Source organism: Poecilia mexicana, unplaced genomic scaffold (assembly GCF_051168715.1).
Source record: "Poecilia mexicana isolate PSO_F unplaced genomic scaffold, ASM5116871v1 scaffold_14, whole genome shotgun sequence".
Taxonomy (NCBI): Eukaryota; Metazoa; Chordata; class Actinopteri; order Cyprinodontiformes; family Poeciliidae; genus Poecilia; species Poecilia mexicana.
Window position 1 is genome coordinate 26,479,290 of NW_028263383.1, and position 18,533 is coordinate 26,497,822.

General features: G+C 40.5%; 1 protein-coding gene across 2 annotated transcripts in view; it reads left to right on the plus strand.

Moving 5' to 3' along the window:
• Positions 1–18,533, plus strand: part of clip2 (CAP-GLY domain containing linker protein 2) — a 32,383-nt gene that overhangs the window by 2,218 nt on the left and 11,632 nt on the right. For both annotated transcript variants that reach the window (XM_014998119.2, XM_014998120.2), the window contains exons 2-8: positions 1,101–1,317; positions 7,523–8,022; positions 12,226–12,350; positions 13,902–14,115; positions 16,876–17,073; positions 17,150–17,253; positions 18,259–18,319. In XM_014998119.2, the coding sequence (XP_014853605.2) occupies positions 1,203–1,317; positions 7,523–8,022; positions 12,226–12,350; positions 13,902–14,115; positions 16,876–17,073; positions 17,150–17,253; positions 18,259–18,319 (1,317 nt within the window). In that variant the 5' untranslated portion in view covers positions 1,101–1,202. The remainder of the gene's footprint in view (positions 1–1,100; positions 1,318–7,522; positions 8,023–12,225; positions 12,351–13,901; positions 14,116–16,875; positions 17,074–17,149; positions 17,254–18,258; positions 18,320–18,533) is intronic.

Genomic DNA, 18,533 nt, shown 5'->3' on the forward strand with positions numbered 1-18,533 from the left:
CCAATCAGATTGCTTCAAAACAACCATGACTTCCTGTTCCGAATTAAACATGGAACTTGGCGGTTTATTTTTGGGGACAGATATACATGTTGAACTACTTTTAATTAGCATAGTAGAATATAAAGTTATTAAAACACAAGAAAATGTGTAATTACAGAAAATATTTTCCAGAAACTTCTGACAGAGGTTTTTAATTATTTATTTATTTATTGGTTTCGGTGTTTTTTTCTGTGTGGATGTTTTTTCTTCTTTCTTTTCTTTATTCTTATTGTATGCTTTCGTTAAAATATGTATTTATATATTTGTTTAAGTTTGTCCTTTGATTATCTCACAATGGGTTCTTTAGCTTGCCTTTTCTTCTGATGTTTTATTCTTTAAGGTAAAACCTGTTTGTTTAGGAACATTTTTGTTCAATAAAGATTAAAGAAGTCACAGAACAGCTGGATTTAAACACACATTTGGTTTCACTAGGGTTTAATTTAAGGGTATGAAAATAAAGGGATAACGCCATATTTTTTAGATTTTTATTAATGAAAAAGGATCCACTTCCCAGTTATGCAATACTTAGACATAAAAAAATACAATAAAGCTTGTAGTTGTTGAGTGTAACATAGTTTGAAAAGGCTCAAGAAGTTGTAATAGACCATCCTCCTACAGCTGTTATCTGTTTGGTTTTGTCTGGAATTTGGTTTGTTTCGTCTTGTTTGGAGCTCACAGATAAAACAGCCAGGCCACCGTACAAACTTCACTATCAATCTGAGTCAGTTTGTTCCGATGGATCGGAAATATAAAATTTGGAAAAATATCTCTGTGTCTATAATGGAGGTCTACCTGATTTGAAACAATTAAAATATAGATTGATTATTCTAAATGAAACCATTACAAGTATAAACCGATTGAAGCATTTTATTGATAGTTTTTGGTTTTTTCCTCGTCTGTCTAAGCAGCTGCAAATCTCTCCCATTCCCGTTCCATTCCTCTTTTCAGTTTTGTCAGAGTTGAGGTCGTGGAGACTTGACAAGTTCCCTCCTTTTTTTTAACCTTTGTATTTTGTATTGTTTGTGTACTAACATCTTTTCCCTTCTATTTCATTCTTTCAGCTAAACATGGAGAATGACGGCCTCTGCTCTTTGATCTAGTACCGGATCCGTACGCCTCCAGAAGATCGCTCCAGATCCCCGCCGTGTCCCTCCTCCTGCAAAATGAACATGCTGAAATCCAGTGGACTGAAAATTCCCGGCCGTGGGGCCAAGCATTCCAGCCCGGTGGGACGGAGCTCCGTGGGTGGAACGTCCAGCCCCGTCACCACTAAAGACAGTAAGTCACTTCCTTCTCCAAACTCCCTGAATATTTCTTCTCATCAGCAGGAAGTGGCTTGGAGCATTTATTTGTGTTTCTGACTCAGTCAGCCTAACACAGCTGTTGTAGGAAACACACTCAAGGTCTTCAGTGTGTCTCTCTGGTCCCAGGGCATTTCTCTGTTTCCCCATTGGATTGATTTCTGACCTTTTTATTTGTTCTATCGTGCAAAAACATAAAACCTTACCAAGTATTTTTGGTCTAGTTCCTAGTGCAAATATCTTAGTTCATGTGAAATAAGACAAAACTGACTTGCAAGTAACTTTTCAGCAAAATGTAGGAGTTTGTTTTAAAACAGTTATTCCTTAATATTGATTTAAACATGTACAAGTTCTATTGGGAGATTATTTCGCTTATAACAAAATAAATATTTGTGTTATATGGGAAATAATCTGCTAGTGGAACTAGTTAACCTATCAGGAGCTTCCAAACCTATGACATCATCATCTGGGTTTTCCTTCGTTGTTTAAAGAGAGTAATTATTCTGTTAATGTCTTCTTATTTTGAAGACATGAATAAATAATCTCTGACATATTCTTCTTCTCGTTATTTAGAAAAAAATAGGTAATTTTGAACTTAAGAGAAGTTTGGTCTGATGTAACTTCAGACAGTAGCTGCATTTCCATTACAAATGTGTGCGAAACTTTGTTGACAAACACAATTTCTCAATTCCATTAAATGTGAAACACAACTAAAATCAGAGGTGAATAAGTTTGCTCACACGATAAGTGACTGAAAACATCCTACGATATCATCCTCCTACCACTTCCTGTTGTCTTATTCATCATTTCCACCAGTGGCAACATCTGATTGTTTAATCTTGTGACTCATATGATACAAAACGGATGTTTCCATTGCAGTTTCTTGCAAAATACACTAATTTTGATACAGCCGGAAAAAAACATTTTATCGTAGATAAAAGCCTTTTAGTGAAAAACCTAAGATTTTTTCAAAATTGGAGTGTTTGCATTAAGCAGATTTATTTTTTTAATTCCAATTTGCACAGTTTTATGGTGAATTGAAGCACAGCTATTGAAGAAAAATATATATTTTTTAAAGATTTTTAACGTTCATACATAAAATGATTACGTTAAGCAGAAAGTGGACAGCGAAGCTGCTGAGTAAATCTTTCACTATTGCTCAGTTACACCAAATTACCATCCTGTCTAAAATAATCCCAGCTGTTCAGAGCCACACTGTTTACGCCGTTCAGTTGTAGCTCACATGACAGGCTTGTTCTCACAGCTCCACACGCATGTCTGTGCTAAATTACAGCCTGACGATGGGAACAGGAGAACGGCCGCCCTTTTTCTACATCCACCACCAGTGCCCGGGGTTCACGCTGATTGCGGGTTTTCATTAGAGCGCTCTTAAAACCTCGACTGAACACTGTCGGGTGATATTCTGCAGATACCTTCTCAGATTCACTGGTTTTACGTTGCTGTCTTCCTGTTTCAGTTCTGGAGTGTAAAATAAGATAGTTTGGCTTCAGGCTGCACGACCTCTAAATATGTGAGCAATCAGAGCGCAGAAAGCGCATTCTTTCCCTGGTTCATTAGAGCCACTTGAAAGCAGAAAAAACAAACATTCCTCTCAGTTATCCATCCAAGTCTTTAATTTGGCCTGGTGGTGATTTTTCTTTGGGGGGCTAATATCTGACTGGCTAAAATCTCCACTCTGATTCTGTTAAACTCAAACTTTACTCTCTTCTGCCATAGATTCTCTCAGTGTTTTAGTTTTTTTTGTGAATGAACTTTGACTAGTGTTTGTAATGAACAGGCGTTACACACACAGCTTAAGCAGGGCCAATAAACCACCTGGTGTTCTGAACAAAACCGATGTTAATGAATGAAGCCAAATTGTGCTTGTGAACACGTTCTGACTTGAAGTTGTTAGGGGTCACAACCCACGTACTCAACTCTGCTGCTCAACCCACATGTGCAGTTCTGTGCTAATGTGGTGCAGTTAACAGGTTTATTCAGTGGTACAAGATTTATTGCTAACTTTTGGTGCTAAAGTTAGTTTAGACACTGGTAAAAATGAAGTTTATTTAGTTATAATTTACTTTTTCTGTTATTTTAAATGTTTATATAAATATAGATAGATAGATAGATAGATAGATAGATAGATAGATAGATAGATAGATAGATAGATAGATAGATAGATAATAGATAGATAGATAGATAGATAGATAGATAGATAGATAGATAGATAGTATTTACTTGTCTTTTACTTTTTCTTTTGATTAAAACAAATGTCCTTATTATATTTTTTTTATCCTATCCTTCCCCTAACCCTAAAAAAACTTTTTCAATAGAAATCTGCTCCTTCTTCCTAGAAGTTTGCCACATAAACACTAGAGCCTGATCAAGTGGCAAAACTAAGACTTTCCTACAGCCGTGCATGCAGCTGTAAATACCATATTTGGTATTTACAGCTGCACACCCTTCATTATTTCAAAATACATCTTGAATATGAAGCTGATTCACTTTTGGTTGCTGAGAAAAAAGATGGAGGCACATAAAATCGCCTGCTGTATGTTATTCTGACTTTATTTTGTCTGGGAGCTGACACAGTAAATATTCGGGTGTGTCAGAGATAGAAATTTGCTTGTGTCGCAGCTGTGGATAGTTTTGAGAAAATTCACAGAATGTGGTGGAAAAGGGTTGTAGGTTAATCATCAAGTAGGTTTTATTTAGTCCTGTAAACAAATCACAGCTCAGGTTGTAAGAAGCGGTGTATCTTTAGTAGTTTAGTGAGTAATGAGATGTGACATTGTGGCTTTTATTCTATCCTTTCTACCTGAATGTGGCTAAAAACACACAGAGGGATCTGTTTTCTACAGCAGATGATCTTCACAGTGACCCGGCCTCGTGCTCTGAATCCCAACCCACAGTTTGTTAGTTTTAGCTGCTGCGACTGTCAGAGAGAGGGGCCACTGTGTCGGAAGACTTGGCTCGGCGTCCAGAGGAAGCTTTAAGCTTTGCTTTAGCTGCTTTTGAGGTGAAAATAACAGAGCCTGCCACCTCTCCTGGTTCTGCTTCTCCTGAAACTCTGGAAAATCGATTTGCAGCAGCAAGGTCCTTAGCTGTAGATGTGCTTCCCTGGCAAATACATTTGTAAAAACTTCTAAAATGAATTCCTCTTTTCCTGCAGTTGTGTGATGTCACTCTGAAAATATTAGACAAATACACACTTTTAATGTGAGGATGTCTATTCAGTGGAGTGAGAGTAGAAATTGCATAACTAAATACCATATTGGTGTAGTGGCCTAGGGTTAGCAGAACTAAATATCATGTCGGTATTGCGCCTTAGCATTAGCTCCCACTAAATAACAGGTGGGTTTAGCGCTTTACCGTCAGAGGAACTAACTACCGTGTTGCTATAGTACCTTAGGATTAGCAGACCTAAATACCATGTTTAGTGTTAGCTAAGCTAATGTTTATGATTAGTGATTTAGAGTTAGCGCAACTATCATTTTAGTTATTGTTGCCCACCACTGCTGGAAACTGATCATGCAAAGCTTGCCTTTGAAACGTTTTGTACAAGGAGTCCTGTTCAGTAGACAACCTAAGAAACCATGTGAGCTCATGTGATGCAACAATTAAAAACATCATAGCCTGTAGCATTGGGCAGAATAAACCAAATACTACCATCTAACAAGAGCAATGCTTCCCCTGATCCTAGCAATGTTACATATTAACCCTCCAGTTATTTCCTCACACATCAAAATGATCCACAACAAGATAAACGTGACATTTTAAAATACATTAAAGCCTGTTTGTGTTTACAGAAAAGACCTTGAATGTCCAACTTTGTCCTTTAAATGTTGGTCATGACTCTCACTATTGTGCTAAATGATACTGGACCACGACGCGAGGCATTTAAAAGCAACAAATTGATCAAAAGTCAAGAACATTTAGGCTCAGCCACCCAACACCCCCTCCATCTGTCGTCCACAGCTGTCACAACCTCTGCTGAATGCAAAAGCACAATGTCAGGCCTTCCCGACAGATAAATCCGACCAAACATTAAGCGACTGAGGGCGGTGGTTACTGTTGAAAATGATCATAAAAAGTGGATTTAAAGAGAGAGGAGGGTGTGTGTGTGTGTGTGTGTGAAAGAGAGACCAAAGCAGTGAGAGATAGGGGGATAATTAGAGGGAGGAGGAGGAGGCGAGGGTCCGGGAGGAAACTGTGGAGGTTTCATTGTGCACAGTCGATGAATAGTGGGATTCAGATGGTGGTGGGAGGTGGCCAAGCACAATGGTGAAAGTAAAGGCTGTGTTTCCAGTCCTCCCTCTGCCAAGGATCCTTTTGCCCCTGCCTCCGTGTTGCCTAAGAAACCCGGATCATGTTGTTAGCTCAGGTTTTAAATGCCACACTGAGTCTTTTAACCTACAAACCTGCTTGACAAAAATTATTTTGCAAGCATTTTTAAAGTAGCATATCCAAAAAAGTACTAGTGGTTTGAGTCTAAAAGTGCCCCTGTTATCCAGAGCATACCTCCACCTCTTTAGACTCTCCTCCACCTGCTCCCCCATCTCACTACGAAGCACGGTGTTGTCCGTGGGGATTGCTGCTGACCTCCTCTGTCAACCTGTCCATCAACACTGCAAACACGAAGGTGCCCAAAGCTCATCCCTGATGTAATCCCGCCCCTCTTATTGAACCGATTTGTCCCTTCTGGCGTACACTTCACAGCTTCTTCACACACTATGCTCCTACGCCACACCTTTCTGCCAGCGTTTCACAGTTTGTCCTTTAGGTCAGCTGATGGCGATCACAGAAATGAAATGTGAACTAACGGGATAAATGTTTCTTCGGTTCAAATTATAGCATTTCATATGCAGAAATAAAAACAAATAAATCAAATCAAAAATAAAAATCTTGCTCTTGCAGAAATAAATAAAAACACAAAAGTGCCTGCCATTGTCTCTTGTAGTTATTTTCTAACACATAGCATCAGTTCCACAGGTAAAATAACCAATACTTGTTTCCATCTGGTTGTCATTTATAATTCTGGTGTGGTTTTGGCCATGTGGCATTTGCTTAGACATGTGACAGTGTTAGCAATGCAGTTGAAAATGTAGGGAAGTATACTGTACACCAGGGCTCTCTGACTTTTAGGCTACGATCACTGATTTGTACCACTTTTATGTGTGTTCCTAAATCGGATACAATGGTTTTAAACAGTCATGTTGTATTTTATCGACTTTTACGTCACTGACGTGAGATATGCATCATAATGCTGCACCAAAAGACGCCAAAGTCCGTAAATCTGGATGTAAACAATGGCTGAAAAAAGCCATGGTTATGACATTGTAAGAAACCTGCATCACATCACAATCAAACCACTGTTGGTTCTCACTGCTCATCCAGACAGATCTCTTTACGGAACCTGCAGTTAATGCTCCACAAAACTCTGTCGCTATTAGTTGTGTTTTATTTTTATTAGCTTCCTTTGTCTTATGATCTTGTGACATTAATGGCCAGTGAGGGCAATTAATTAACAGAGAACAAAAAAAAATCTTTTGATAGCCCAGCTCCAAAATGGAACAAAAACAGAGCAACCCAATTTGAAAGGCATCTGCCTAATGAGGAACCTCTGTGACCCTGTGTTTTCTCCAGATTCTGGCACCATTTCGAAGCTATTCCCACCACATCATCACATTTCTTCTTTAATAGATTTTTCCGTCTCACTTACATCTCTCAGAACTCCATATGTGAGCAACTGAGGCATAAGCTACATAAAGCACAACAATTTTAGGCCCAAAAAGCCTCTGGCTTCTTGGTGCTATACAAAGTAGACTGTCACCAACCACTACTGCTGTACACACACTAGACAGGCAGTGCTGCGCACCAGACCGCATGCTAATGGAACCCTTACAGGCTGCTGAGATGCAGCTTGTCTATGTGTCAAACAGGCAGCATCCCAGGCAGCATGGCAGGGTTAATCACCGGCATGTCACTGATACCGTGTCTCTGACCCACTTTTCACAAAGAATTAGAGTGTCGTCTAATCTGCCTTCTGAATGTTGCCGCATAGGCATTTTTTTCCCCCCTGCAGGAATGTCACAGTTAAGTGGGAGAAGGTAATTTAGTAGAACAATGCAAGAAACTGCCAAAATTCACAGATGAAATGTGATGTCTGTGTTTTTTAGGCACTCCACCGAAGGCTGTCACTCCAGCTAAAATATCAGAGGAAGGCGATGATGTTGTAGGAGACTACACTGTTGGCGAACAGGTGTGGGTCAATGGCGTCAAACCTGGAGTCATCTCCTACCTGGGGGAGACCCAGTTTGCCCCCGGACAGTGGGCCGGAGTCATACTGAACGACCTAGTTGGCAAGAACGACGGGTCGGTGGGCGGCGTGCGCTACTTCGAGTGCCAGCCCCTCCAGGGCATCTTCACTCGGCCCTCCAAGCTCACCCGACAGCCGGTCGGAGAGGGGAGCGACAGCCACTCCACCGACTCGGCCCAGAATCAGACTCAACAAGGCGGCAGTGGCGCCCCTGCTGGCCAGAGGGTGGTGGTGCCGCTCAGAGAAGGTCTCCTCAACAGCGCCGTGAAAACGGGAAATGAGTCGGGCTCCAACATGTCGGACAGCGGCTCGGTTAAGAAAGGTGGAGATAAAGACCTGAGAGTTGGAGATCGAGTTCTGGTGAGTAAATCACTAGTTGTAGATTGGATGGATGTGATTGGAAAAGGCAGGCATTCAAATTCTGAACGGGGAGAGAGGGTCATATTTGTTGTCTTGTTGGCCAAATTAAATTACATTTGGCAATCCAGAAGGCAGAAAAGTATCAACACTGCAAGGATTTTTTTTCTTTCTGCTGAACAGTAAACAAGGCATAACAAGATTTTAATTTATCAGTAAAAAATTTCCCCTAATTAAAAATTTAAAGTCCACATCTGCATCAGCCACCTGTGATGGTGGGCCACATTTGTATCATTTGGGTGCCAAACAAAATCAATCCAGGGGCCACAAATAGCCCACGAGCCGCACTTTGGACACCCCTGGGTCTAAACAATCTATTGATTGATACTTTCATTTGTCCATCCATCCATCCTTAAAAACATGAGTCTGGAAAAGTTGGGAGTTTTGACAAGAAAATGTGTAGAAACATCTAGGGCGACTCTGGCTGTAGGTTCAGCTCCTTCAGTCATGTCAATGGGCCCCTGGGCAAGGCACTTAAGGCCAGTTTGCCTACTGATCTGTGATTCAGGGTATAAATGTGCACATTTCTGGGTGAAACTGGGTGAACATGCCTCAAGTGTAAAACACTTTCTAGTGTTCAGTATTGCTGGAAAATAGCTCTCTATATCCAGTAAAAGTTGAGTTCCAAATAGTCTAATCCAGTGGTTCCCAAACCTTTTCTTCTGTGCCCCCCCCCCCAGTGGTTTCCAAACATTTTCTGCGTCCCCCCTATGGATTACAAATGGCTGTCTGGTTGGTTGAAACGACAGGGGGGGGGCATCTGTAGCCTACCAACATCGGTAGCCTACAAGGTGCTTGTTAAGCTTAAGGTTCTGTATTGATATTATCTAGTCATCTTTTAGCTAACATTACCTTCATCCAACAGCTTTACTCAACTCAGTCGGTTAGTTTGGAGGGAAAAACTGTGAAAAGTTCTTTGCGTTTTTCTGGTTTGCTGCCATGATTCTAACACAAACCTACGTAGCTCCGCACAGCAGCAGCAGGTTTCCTTCACCCAGCGCGAGCGTCGTAGCGCTCATGTTGCGTTTAAAGGCGGCTCGGAAAAACAGGTTACAACATGTTAACAACGGATTAAATAGTTTTAACTGCTGATAAAAGTGACAGAGGACACAAATATGGGAAGTGTGGAAGCCTCTACTGTATCAAATTGACATAGGAATAACAGAGTTGGCCATTCTAAGGTAAAAACCCAGCGCATACAGTGTTCATGTTTTGTTTTGTTTTTCATCCAGACGGCTTCCCGCCCCCCCCTGCAATGACACGGTGCCCCCCCCTAGGGGGCGCGCCCCACAGTTGGGAACCTCTGGCCTAACCGAACTCGAGCTGTAGAGGGGTTGAATATCCACCAGACTTACATCAGAAGCTTCTTGCTGCCAACAGAAATCAATGTTTGTGTGTGACTTTCTAAAGGATATTAGCAAGTCCTTTAGCAATACATACATTATGAGATGTATTTGAATCTGTATGTCAAATTTTCACCACATTTCAGCTGCAGAAAAAGAACCTGAGCAGAAGAGAAACAGGCATATGTTAGAACAGCCCTTAACGTCGTCTTCTAACCCTCTCCAACAGTTAGGAGTGACATCGGACGGCTACACCGTTCCCCCTCTGATAAATTTGACCCTGGCTCCCTTTGCTTTCCATTTACTGATGGGCGAGGGGGATGACTAGCACCTCCACGCCGCTCAATATTATAAATCACTCTGGATTACTTTCAGCACTTAAGGAGAGGAGCGTCCGCTGCTGACACATTGATCAGTGAATCCATCTATTTCCTAAGCCTCTGCCAGTGAAATCCATCTGGCTGCCGTGGTGCGGATGCGCTGCTATCCAGTCGTGTCGGCCTCTGATATTTTGTGAAATTAGCACAAACTCAGATTACACGCTGTGGACACAAAGCGGGTCGTTGTTTCTCTGTAGTTGGTGTCAAATTCTAAAACGATGGCAGTAGAGGGGACACCCTGAAGAGGAGTTCATCCGCGCTGACTGGGAACCTTTCTGATAATTCTGTCAAATTCAAGCGTTTTTGGTAACAGAATAATTATACATGTTGCGGATTAAACGTTGTGAAAGGCAGGAGTAGTTTTATCTCTGCAGACGACGCCCTGGTGACGTTTTAAGCCTGATTCGCTGAGACGTCTGCCGGCCACGCTGACAGACATTCTCTGCCTAACGTCTTGTGACATCGCACGTCTCTGTGGAGTCACAGAAGGACAACGGTGCCTGACAACAACCCCAAATTCACTGCTTTCTCTTTTTAAATATGTCACCTTTATTTGCTATTAATTAATCTTAACATTTTCTCCTAAATTAATAACATTTTAACAGTTTATTAGGGATATATATTTTCTGCCCGATCACCGATGTTTAAAAAGCCTGACCTGCTGATTCCAATATATATTTTTGAGGAAAATTTACTGTAAACTCACAACTATGTATTAGCGAGAACAAATGCGTAGATCTGTTGATTTTATGTGAATTTCTGTGGAAAACTGGATGAGCTGATTTTTAAAACCTTTGTAGAGGTAAATACTCAGATTATTTCACTTATAGAAAAAATGTCTTGATATAAGTGAAATAATCTGCCAGATGATCTAGTACGAACATTGACTTGAAATGAGATTCTACATCTATCTGAAAAGTTACTTCTAAGTTAGCTTCTCTTATACTAAGACATAAATAAAATACTTGGTAAGATTTTATGTTTTTACAGTGTATACCGCCTCTCACCCAATGAGCGCCTCAAGATAACTACTGATCAAATATCAACACATGTTGACAATAGATGGGCGTCCTGCTCTCACCTCAGCAAACCATGTCACCTAGCAACCAAGATGTCGCTAACATCAGGTGGCAAAAATGGAGCTCAAAATCTTGCACAGTTTTTGAATTACTTATTTAATCATTTTAGCTAATTAATTTTATGAATGAAATACATTTTATGTATTATACTACTATATATTTTTTATAAAGATTTGATTAGAAACTATTAAAAGAACACTAAGCTTTTAATTTTTATCCCACCAAATTTTATTGTACTCATATTTCGAACTGTTTCCTCTCACACTTTTCTTAGAAAACAAAATCATCCTGTTTGGCCAGGAATAAATCTCGTAAATACCATAGGGAGATATTACATCTGTTAAATATGGTAACACATTCTCATATTGAAAACAATTTTCTGCACTTAACCAAGTTTACTGCAAACACAAAGTTTAATCTTTAAATATTGATTTAACGTTTGAAACGTAGTGCCGTAGCAGGATGCTTCTAGAAAAAAAAACTTCATTTAGGAAGATCCGGCTTTCCTGAAGTCACTTCCTGAGGAAATGGGATGTCAGGAGTGTTTTCATGTGTGTCATGCATGTGCTCGCCATGTGTGAGAGACATTCACCAGCTGCAGAGTGTGCAGCTTAGACTGTCCTCCCAACAGGAAACCATTATTTTCACCCAGTGATGTGACGTTGTGGATGAATTATTAGTGACTGGTGATTTTTTTTTTCCCCATACATTTCTAAAAGCTGCAGCTGCCTTGTTGGAATACCGTTTCCCTGAATAAATGCGCTAAAGGAGATGAAACAGATGAGTGACACTATAAAGGCTAAAAGTTGAAGTTTTCATATTTTTATTATTTTCTTCTCTAAGCTTCTTCTTTTCACTTCAGTAGTTTCACTCAGCAGGCTCCAAAGCAGCATGTGAGTTAGCAGAAAAGCATCAGTTTGTGAATGGGTCCATTGTTCAGCAGTGCAAAACGCTCCTTTTGTGACCGCTCTTCATCACTTTATTGGCCACATCTCAAACCGGTTGTTCGGAGTAATAAAAGAATACCTCTGCTGCAATGTTTTTTCTACAAACCTGCATGAATCATACTTCTGTTTTCCGCAAAATGATGTGGAGTGCGACGTTATCGGGACCTACTAACACATTAATGGGAATGGCCTTACCAATGGATGCAACATGGTACCGTGAAATGGAATGCCTCCATTTTGTAAATAACTGTCTTTGTACCACGTTTAAAATTAGAAGTGACGCCTGATATCTCACCGCCATGGTACGACATCACTCTGTCAATAATCTCCAAGTCAGCGTAAACGTTTATCGACTCCATGTTGATTTTATCAGTCTGACAGCCATCTTTGTTTTCAGGTGGGAGGCTCTAAGATGGGAGTAATACGTTACATGGGGGAAACGGACTTCGCCAAGGGTGAATGGTGCGGGGTGGAACTGGATGAGCCCCTAGGGAAGAACGATGGTGCAGTCGCTGGTACAAGGTGCGCTCTCACATCCACACACACACCGTAAACTACAAGCTCCTGAAATTCCTCTGCTGTTTCCCCTAAAAGGAAATCAAGGGGAAGGATGTGGATCACTGCAACTGACCCCAGATCATTTTTGCTCCATTTATCAGGCTTATGTTTTTGAGAATGTTATTAATGTATTCATGCAATTATAAAGACAATTATTTATTAAATGCCAGCTATATGAACCATCTAATTATTAGTTTTACATTTTTATTAAATCGTTACACTTTTGCTACTTAAACAAAAGGAAACCCACAGCAGAACCAGAACCTCAGTGCGAGCGGCCATCTTCCATAACCAACACACAGACAGAAAAACACACAAGTACTGAACAAGGAGTACTTTCTATGTAAGAGACAATGGCAGAAGTAATTGGAAGGTGTTACTTTTAAACAGAAACTTAGAGATGAGAAGGCCATTTGGGTTGGATTTTATGGTAAACTTCCTGTCGGGCAAAACGTATTTCTTCTTGTGCTGCATGTTTGAAGTGCAAACATGCAGAAACAAATGGTGAAATGCACTACAAACACTCCAAAACACACACACACACACACACAAAAACAAATACAGCAGTAAAACAATGCAAATGCAATTATAGACAATAGAAGCAAAAATAAAACAACTGCAAATGTAAAACGTTACAAACTCATAAGTGCATCAGGCCACGATGGGAGTCTGGAGTAGGACATATTACCAACTTGCTGCTCTTCTATAATATTGTAAAAGACACTGTTTGAAAAACTAATGTAAACTTGTAAACTCAAGTATGACATACAATTTTCTTCCTTTTTCCATCTTTCTTCTGGAAATCCTGTCTTTACTGAGCATCCGGTCCATATGATCAACTAGTTGCCCCCCTAGTGTTGTGGAGGATTTCCATTTTGCGGCGCAAGTTTGCAATGTTTTATACTTGCTGCTGTTCTTTTGCTGTTTGGATAATTTTCCCTTTTGTTTCAGTTTTCTGCAGTTGCAGCATTTTTCTTTGGCATTTTGTTTTTAATGCATTTGAAGTGTAATTTGACATTTGCATTGTGTTTACACCTGTCATCCTCCATAGAGAAGTCATGCTTAAAGCTGTCAGTTTGTACACTAAATAAGCCAGGAAGTATGTCACTGCTGCATCTGGTTGTTTCATAGCTAAACAGGAAAGAAAGTCAACAAAAATGTGTCACAATGGACTGTAGCTTCTTCCTGGATCAAAATCTATAAGGACAGCTTTTTTCCAATCCATATGAAATCAGCCCATTCTTGACACAAAATGCATTTCTTCTTGTGCTGTTTTGGAGAAAAGTCGCACTAATAAGAAGTGTGTTGACAACTCCAGTGTTTCTCTTGCAGTCCCAAAAGAAAAATGTGAAGAAAAGTGATTCAAAAAATACCTTGTTTAAGAGGTTGAATTATTAAATTGCTTAAACTCAAGCATTTCATATGAAGCACAAACTTGTATAATATTTTACTTTTTCCCAATCGTCTCCATGGTAATCAGAGTACCAAGCATCCCTTTCTCCTCCCTTTTTCCAGATACTTCCAGTGCCTTCCAAAGTTTGGCCTGTTTGCTCCCATCCACAAGGTGATCCGCATCGGCTTCCCCTCCACCAGCCCGGCCAAGGCCAAGAAGAGCAAGCGGGTGGCCATGGGGGTCTCCTCCCTGGCCCACAGCCCCAGCAGCTCCTCCATCAGTTCAGTCAGCTCGGTGGCCTCCTCTGTGGGTGGACGCCCGAGCCGAGCTGGACTGGTAAGACGGCTGCAGTGCGCTCCAGGCTCATGCTGATAGCAGACGGGCTGTTTCAGCATGAGTGTGACGAGCAGTTTAAAGGATCTAGTTGGCAGTCAGTGGTGTGTGTGTGTGTGTGTGTGTGTGTGTGTGTGTGTGTGTGTGTGTGTGTGTGTGTGTGTGTGTGTGTGTGTGTGTGTGTGTGTGTGTTTGCTCTCTTGTGGAGGGTTGGATGAGCAGATCTCATCGCTCACGTCTTGGTCAGTCGTATTTTCATAAAAACCAAGCAGATCTTACATCACTTACTTCAACTTCTGGAATCCTTAAAATGTAGCCATGTCTGGAGGTCAAAAGCAGCAAACATGCCTTTGAATGTTTTTGGCTCCGTTCAGTCAGCAGACAAACGCAACCGTCTGCACGGCTCAGTTCGGATCGTTTCACAGCAAAAAAGCTGATGTGTGCCACTTCTGTACGTAGTACTAAACTACATGTGTATCTGAGCGTCTTCAGTCTGAACGCATTTTATCCGTCTTTTACGTCATTGATGTGAGACATGCGTCATAAACCTGAACCAACTTCTGAAATGATGCAAAAACCTCTGAAAATACTGGGCACAACTTTGAGAGTGCACCGCTGTGAGACGTCGACGTTATTCTGGACATAGAGGTCGCTTTGAGGTCATAAGCTGTTCAAACAGAAGTCTGTTTTCAGACACTTTTACATTTAATTAGCAGTATGAACCATCACACACAAAAAAATCAGATTTCAGCAAAATATCAGAAATTGAGCATCAAGACTTGCTGTGTGAACGTATCTAGAGTTGGAGCATAACTCACTACAGGGTTGCCTATCTCTAGTGGTTGTTGGGTAAGTGAAACTCCATTGACAGGTTTATCACAAGGTTTGTCATGAAATTGGATTTAAACTGTGTTCTACTCATAGTTTCATCTCTAAATATGGATGTTATACATAGGCATTTTTCTCTACTTTCACCCATTAATTCCCATTACATGTTAACTTTCAATCTACTCTCTAAACTGTATATCTACAATATATAAAGCACTGTAAAAATACCAATAATATAAACATGTGGCTTCCTGACGTTTCTGTCACTCAGGATTTTATTACTTCTTTCCCACATTGCTTATAGTTTTCTGTAATTTCCTGTTTATATGCGGCTTAAATGCTTATTTTTGTTGAAAAGAGTGATGATATTGCCCTTCCTTCCTTCTTCCCAGAAAAGGCAGAAAATCAGTGACTCAGCAATCTAAAAATTGTTTGGTTTATTATTGAGCATTTCTTGTTAAGTGTTGTTATTTTTTTCCCCCCAGACATGACTTGTTGGGGTCTTCTCATCTAACTGCAGAGATAGCGAGTAAACATGGTTAACCAGGCTGGTTTTAAACATTCTGCAAATTGAAAGAAGAAGTTAAGGAACTGGTTTAGCTGCAGCCTAAACCAGACGTACTGTCTCTTTAAGGCTAAGAATCAGAGTGGTCCCTGGCAGCAGACTGAAGTAGATGGGGCATCAGAGTATCTCACATTGATTTCTAGCTTCTGGTTACAAGCCAACACTTGGACGGAGAGCACTCCCCTCTACTTTCCTTAATTGTTGGCAGCGGCGTCAGACAGCACTGAAAGCAAGCTCTGTGAATTATCTGGCGGCTCACCCTGACTGAGCACCAGATATTCAAAAATATTTGCCCCGTCACTTTCACTTAGCCGAGTGCTAAAGAACAGAGGATTTTCTAGTACCTGTATAGCTAGTGTGTTGGTAGAAATTTACATTAATTGTATATTCTGTTTTTGCAAGAAAATGAGTATCTCCAAAGATATTTTTATTTTTTGTTCTCTTATTTGGCTGCTGAAGCTAAATCTTCATATCTCTGGTTAATTCTGGTTAAAAACAAACAGCCTTACCAAAATAAAACCCTCCTGGAAATCTTTGAAAAGAGGTCCCTCTAGTGGACAAACAACATGTTGCATTGTGACATATTTTTAAGTAGGAAATACATGGTTTAAATGCTATTTTGCAGCTTTTGTTTATGTAGTATGCTCAAGAATAATAATAATACTTAATAATTCTTTTAAGAAGAAGAAGATGAGGATGTTTTGAGCCGACTCTTTATTCATAGGGGTATTTTTGGACAGAAGTGGGAGCTTTTTTTAAGTACTAATTCCACTGACAGATTATTTCACTTATAACAAGACATGCTTCCCATGTTATGAGATAATCTTCCAGAGGAACTAATACTTTCTATTCGATATTCCAGAATTATAAGAAGCTCCTATATCTTGCTGAAAAGTTACTTGTAAGTTAATTTTGTCTTATTTCAAGTGTATGCTACATTAGAGCGTTAGAAAAAATGAGTCAATTTTTGAGAAAAAACAAATTTGCCTTTGTTTTAGAAAAATCCTGATAATCAATCCCAGAAAATCTATTTCCTTGAAAATGTTCGACTTTTCCAACAGAAATTTCAGGGGGTTTTTCACGCAAATCTACTCCTTTTTAAATGTTTCTAGCTACAATAGCCCAAATACACTCTTGTGTGGTACACTTGAAATAATTCAAATTTAAGAATTAAGATATTTCCACTCAAAACTCGACCAAAAATACTTGGTAATATTCTGTGTTTTTGCAGTGTTTAATTTTCGTCCTATGTTTCTGTCACAATACTGTGATGTTTAGGGTAACATGGTACGCAGCGGGTTGGCAACAAACGTCCAGGCAGCTGATTCAACACTCGTCTCTTAATGCTTCATCTTCCTTCTCGCTTTAAGCTGACTGAGACGTCGTCGCGCTACGCCCGGAAGATCTCGGGCACCACGGCGCTCCAGGAGGCCCTGAAGGAGAAGCAGCAGCACATCGAGCAGCTGTTGGCCGAGAGGGACCTGGAGCGCGCCGAGGTTGCCAAGGCAACCAGCCACATCTGCGAGGTGGAGAAGGAGCTGAGCGTCCTCAAGGCTCAGCATGTGCAGGTACAGAGAGATTGTGGGCATCCGGTGCATTTGAACGCAACAAACCAGAATCAGTCGTCTTCTTCTGTGTTCTCAGTACGTGACGGAGAACGAGAGTGCCCTCCAGCAGGTCCAGACCATGTTGGCCAGCACACAGAAAGACAAGCTGGAACTGGCCAATCAGCTCGAAGAGGAGAAGAGGTGATCTCACTCACTTGCCTCTCTGTGACCACAGCTGTCAACAAAACATGCAATATTTAGTTGAATGTTGTCTGTGAATCATTTTGGATCGGAAACATACAGTGCCTGTAAAAAGTATTCAGTCCCTTGGATGCTTTACCCTTTTTATTGCTTTTAGAAATCAATTATGATCTACAAAAGCTGGCCTTTTTTGACCAAACAGGCCATGATAATCTTCTGATAATCCAAAGAACCACCCAAGTGTTTTTTGGCAGTAAGTTAATGTTTCTTGGTGTCTGGAAAACAAGCTGTTTCAAAAGCCTTTGGAGTTTAACGTAACAAATCAACTCACACTGCCCTTCACTTAGCAACCCCAGCGAAACCCGGCCGGTTACCTAGCAACTCTGTCACGTTTACTCAGCTGGTTTTACTGCTGTATGCGCTGTACAATGGCTGCTGAAAAAGACAAGTGTTTTGTTGTTGACTTACCATCCAGAAAACACTTGCTACATTCTTGTTGATTGTGCAGGAGGCTTCACTTCTGCTTTTCATAGATGTACGGGTATAAAATTGCACATCTGTTTGCAGCCGGTTTTACATGTAAATGTAAACGTTGAGTTGGGGGCGTGACCAGCAGCAGCTTATTTAAAGCTCATTCTGAAAGGAGCTCAAAATAATCAGAACTGAGCAGACTGAAATCTGATTATCTAAGGATGATTTTGTGCAACAAATTAAATGAACATGTTTTGTATAGCCCATAGACATATCCTAACCTGTCCAAAAAGCATCATAGGTCACCTTTAATAGTCCTTTGGTTTTAGAATAAAAACAATGATCATAAACTGTGCTTTTTTGATTACCAGGTCAAAATATGCTTTTTATCTTAAGCCAGAGAAATTACTAAAATAAATTCCCAGCGAGCGGGTAAATTGGTTTTCTGTCGGTTTGCATGAGTGCTCCGAGTCATTTGACGAAACTTTGTTCTTGGCTTCCCTCGTAATAATCAACATGTTTAAATGTTTACAGGAAAGTGGAGGACCTCCAGTTCAGAGTGGAAGAAGAGTCCATCACCAAAGGAGACCTGGAGGTAATTATCAGCATAAAATACCTGTCCAACTCACTAACACTCAGTGTCGTCTGTGGACAAGATAAACATGGCATTTCAGAACCATTGTCAGGGGTTTCATGAGGGTCAGATTAGTTCAGTTATGAGTCTTAGACAGAAAAATGCTCCAGATCAGATTTCTCCAACCAAAGAGCCATTTTTTCCTTCAGTCAAACTAAATAAGGCTCACCTTTAG